Raw genomic sequence first — 4,277 nt, 5'->3', positions numbered from 1 at the left:
ATAAGTGACGTCATATTCAGTACTTTTGACAGTTCAACCCCATCATTTAATTTGTTTTTGATTGAAATTGAATATTACTTAAACTCTCTTAAATTAACTTCCAATAAAAAAGGTTTATCATTGATTGAAATTCATTCAGAAATGTGTAACGAATGAGCTGTCACAACTTTCAAATACAAAGTTGTTATGAAGTCTGTCACATTCCCCCCCCTCTTTTTTTCTTTTTTATCCTTTATTTATTTATCCTTCTTATTTCATTGTACTGTATATTGTTACTCTTATTTTCCTTGTATGTCTACTGTACAAACTGAACTGGAATGACTGACTGTTCGCTTTATCATTTCAATAAAGTTTGGGGAAAAAAAACCCTCTTCAGCTGCTCCCTTCTGCCGTATTTTGCGGCAAAATTATCCACACCCACCGCCGCGCTATGAATTGTGGGATATATGGGACCACGAAGCGTGCACCGGACCACGCTTGATATTTGGGGAAATCGACGGCGCATTTGGAGTATGCACTTCGAATTGGGACAGCCGTCGTCGCGTAGCGGTGACGTAACCGCACTTAAAATGCATAATTCAAGCGTGCAGACCCTGAATTGGGACACAGTCCATGTATGTTGGCTTGCACCTTCTGGTTCACTGTCTCCTCTCAGTCTGCCCTTTAGTCTACCTGTGGAAACCAGAAGTGAAGCCCATCGCTCCACCTCTCTTCTTAGGTGGAGAGGTGGTCTAGCTTTTCCTTACTATCCCACCTTTGGGTGGAGTTAATGTTTTCTTAAGCTTCTTGACTTTTAGACATTACACATGTTCAGCATTCACTCATCAGCTTGCAATATTTAAGGACTGGCTCATGCTTCTACTTTGTGGAAGATTGTTGTCATCTCTGGTGATTGGCAGGTCCTCTGATGTTTTCTTTTTGTCTCCACTTTGTAATTTTCCTTTCTTTGTGCAAATTACCTGCCTGTGAATCTGGAGTTTGTTATTTTAAAATATTTTCAAATAAATCTTAAAAAACCATTGCTGGTCTCTCCGATTCAAAGCATTTCAGTGGATTTTTGTTCATAAAAACTAAATGTCAAGTTGAAATCAGGTCCTTTGTACACAATGCAAGTGGATTTGTTTTCTAGTAGAAAAATCATGATGTTCTTGGAATTATGCTAAAACACATCCATTGCAAAGATGTGCTGCTATGTATTAATCCTTGTACTATTTGTCTCTTATTGTCTCTTATTTGTCTTTCTTCTGAAGCACTGATTCACACTGCAGAGGTTCCTTAGCCGATCTTTTTGACTTTGTAAAATCGTTTCTGTTGAATTCATTCACATTTCAGAATGAGGAAAGAGGCGTCTCGATATTTTTTACTATCATAAATACCAGTAAAGAGAATAAATGAGCATATTTTGGGATTGGGTATTCTCATATATTCCACAGTGACACATTCTTGACTGTGAAAGGTAATATTTATCTTTTTTGCAATGATCTTTAAAAAAAAATCAATTCATAAGAAGATTTAAGTTAATACAATTATCTTAATTCACAGATCAAAAACTTGCTGTGTGCCCAAGTTTGATTCACGTTGCCTCAGTTTGGTCTTTGCTGCACTCCTGCAATAGACCTTCATCTTTTGTTGATTCATTCTGAGTCTGTGTTTGGGTCCTAACTCCACTACATTGTTAACTATGACTATTTCAATGTTAATGACATAGATTCTAAAATGTCCAGCCCTGGTGATAACAAGCATTTAGAAAACTGCCAAATGAAGTTCAACAATACTGTATTTGCACTAGAAGGTGTTTTATTTATTAATTACATTTATTAATTGTATTAATGTTGAGAAATACAATAACCATAAGAATTAGGGCATTTTTTTACAACAAAGTCCCAAAAATATGGTAGCAATAATGATGCACAATGATAAATAACATTTACTTTTAACAGCCCACTGTTGATTATTGATTTATCCTGTCTATACCAGACAATGCAATGATCAAAATCACTTCTTTTACTGATGTTGGAATCTTTAAACTTCTCTGATGTTTCCCGTGTTTGAATACATCAGCAATTTTCTGTTACTCTTTAATTGTGGTTACAATGCGTTAATTTTTTTTACTTATTCATGGTGATATCACCATATAAATCATACAGAAACAGAAAAATACATTTGGGGTAGATTGCATATTCACTATATAATTACAAACAATAATAATCCCCTGGTTTCACAGATTTATGTTTTTGACATTTTGACTTTAATGTGGTATGCACCCTAATTACCTAACCATCATTCATTCCAGACAAAACTAGGAATGTTGTTATTCAGGACTGATCTTGACATGTATGCACATATGTACATTTTCAATCTAAATACATCTAGACATTGATAATAATATGTATGGAAAGACAATACATAAAAACTTATTAGCACCAAGTGAACAGCAAAAACAGTTAATTTTATTCCAACGGATGGTAAATAGACCTAATCCAGCCCAAAAACCTTGACAGCCATGTAGATCTGCCGCTGCATCGCTGCCTTTGGATCTGTTCTTTTACTTCTGTCAACTTCCATCATGGTAAAGACAACAGCAGAGAAAATCCATGTGTCCTTATTTAGGGAAAATACAGCCATTAAAAACGTCAGATATATCAAAACTTTAAAAAATAAACAGAAAAAAATATAAGAATAATTTTAGCCATAAGTACTGTACCTTTTGCACCTTCTGAAAACTCAAGTCTTTCTTCAGGACTGCAACTTGATTATGAAACACAGAGGAAATAATTAATACAAATGTAAGATGTATGCCTTTATTACACAAAGGACTACAACACATTTAAATTACCTTTAGAATGATCACTGTTGTTTATCTTGATTGTGTATATGAGGACAGCAATAACAACCAGGCTTATAACCAAGACAGCAAAAAGCAAAAAAAAAGCGCTACTAGCTGTCTGTGACCACACACTGCTTTCTGCAATCACAATAAAATTAAAATGAAAAGAAAAAGATGAGATTAGTGTGTAATAAAAAAAAGCTAATGGTTATTCGTAAAAGTGCAAGTTTACATATATTTTCTATTTGATAGAACAATGATAACGTTACCTTGAACATCCAGTGTAATTCCATTTCCAAATAATATCTCCCCACATGTGGCCACAGCACAGTAGTAAGTCCCAGCATCAGAGGAGCTGACATTCTTAGAGAAGCGATAAACACATCTATCCTGGGGGTCAAAATTTTTCTCACATACATTATAGTTGTTTGTGTCAGTGTAGATGATGTTTGGATGAGCATTATTTGATCCAGTTCTGAACCAGAGAATATTGAGACCTCCTGGACATGTCTTGTCAGAGTCAGAAAAGACTGAACACTGAAGAGTCATTGTGTCTCCTAAACGAACTGGGTTTGATTCTTTTAGCAGCTGACTAACTGTATAGTTTGATGTCCTCTGAGTGTTTCCTGTGTGTTACAAAATAAAGATATTTTCTGAAACATGTTTAAAAAAATTTCAGACTTACAAGTATGTCAGTTTATTACCTTTTACCAACAAATACGTCCCACTCCATTTAACTCCAATCCTTTCTGTGTTTGCACAGTGATAGATTCCCTCATCGTCTTGATCTGTTTTCAAAATGGTCAGGCTGGCAAAATCATCACCTATGTCAAATTTCAAACTAGTAAATTCAGGACCAAAAGTAGGTTCTGTAGATTTGAATACTGTCACTATTAACTTCAGAGTTCCCCCAAAGCTCTGCTTGTACCAGTGGACTCCTCTACTGCTGAGCTCTTTGGGTATAGCACATGTTATAGTCGCTGGTTCACCAAGCTGAACAGTTTTCACTGGAACTACAGTATCTGAATTAAGAGAAAGCAGAAAAATAAAATCTTGTTTATGTGGTAACTTACAGTTTTACATACAGTTATACATACCTTTTTGACAGGTAAATTCTTAAGAACATTTTTAGACAAATTTAAAAAAGCACTTACATCCTTGGTGAATTAAAAACAATGTAATCCATAAGATGATCATCTTGACAGTGCTTCTGTTGGAGACCACACTGGTATTTCAGTGAGTGGAGGAGGCAAGATGGTTGTTTTAGGTAAGACGGTATCTGATTGGTTAACACACAATAGATTCAAAAGTACATTTCCTGTCGCAATTGCCTCATCCTGGGCTTTGCAAAACCTATCACCTCTCTTTCATCTTCTGTTGCAACTGTCCATTTTCCAAACAATAACACTGTTGCCTCTATATGATTTTTATTCTTGTACTTAAACCTTGA

At 35.2% G+C, this 4,277-nt stretch overlaps 1 protein-coding gene and 1 pseudogene across 1 annotated transcript; one reads left to right on the top strand and one right to left on the bottom strand.

Annotated features, from left to right (window-relative positions):
* LOC121813147 overlaps positions 1-735 on the top strand; it is a 4,614-nt pseudogene extending 3,879 nt beyond the window's left edge.
* Positions 736-1,779: 1,044 nt separating this feature from the next.
* Positions 1,780-4,034, bottom strand: LOC106632652. Its single transcript, XM_014330952.2, has 6 exons — positions 3,982-4,034; positions 3,532-3,849; positions 3,097-3,453; positions 2,837-2,965; positions 2,705-2,748; positions 1,780-2,601 (listed from the first exon to the last, which is right to left on the bottom strand). Exons 1-6 carry the CDS (start codon positions 4,022-4,024, stop codon positions 2,476-2,478), a joined length of 1,017 nt encoding a protein of 338 aa, XP_014186438.1. The 5' UTR covers positions 4,025-4,034; the 3' UTR covers positions 1,780-2,475.
* Positions 4,035-4,277: the final 243 nt, after the last annotated feature.

Source organism: Haplochromis burtoni, unplaced genomic scaffold (assembly GCF_018398535.1).
Source record: "Haplochromis burtoni strain Fernald_Lab_line unplaced genomic scaffold, NCSU_Asbu1 Contig_1195, whole genome shotgun sequence".
In the NCBI taxonomy this organism is placed as follows: domain Eukaryota; kingdom Metazoa; phylum Chordata; class Actinopteri; order Cichliformes; family Cichlidae; genus Haplochromis; species Haplochromis burtoni.
The sequence above is the reverse complement of the archived record's forward strand: the minus strand, read 5'-3'. Positions and strand labels throughout refer to the sequence as shown.

What these genes read in the sequence shown, in the direction of transcription:
- LOC106632652 (XM_014330952.2), bottom strand. Translation starts at nt 4,024, where the DNA reads ATGATCATCTTATGGATTACATTGTTTTTAATTCACCAAGGAT. An exon ending in GTTTTTAATTCACCAAGGAT is followed by an intron (nt 3,850 to 3,981) that starts GTAAGTGCTTTT and finishes CTCTTAATTCAG; the next exon opens with ATACTGTAGTTCCAGTGAAA. An exon ending in CAACAGTGATCATTCTAAAG is followed by an intron (nt 2,749 to 2,836) that starts GTAATTTAAATG and finishes TTCATAATCAAG; the next exon opens with TTGCAGTCCTGAAGAAAGAC.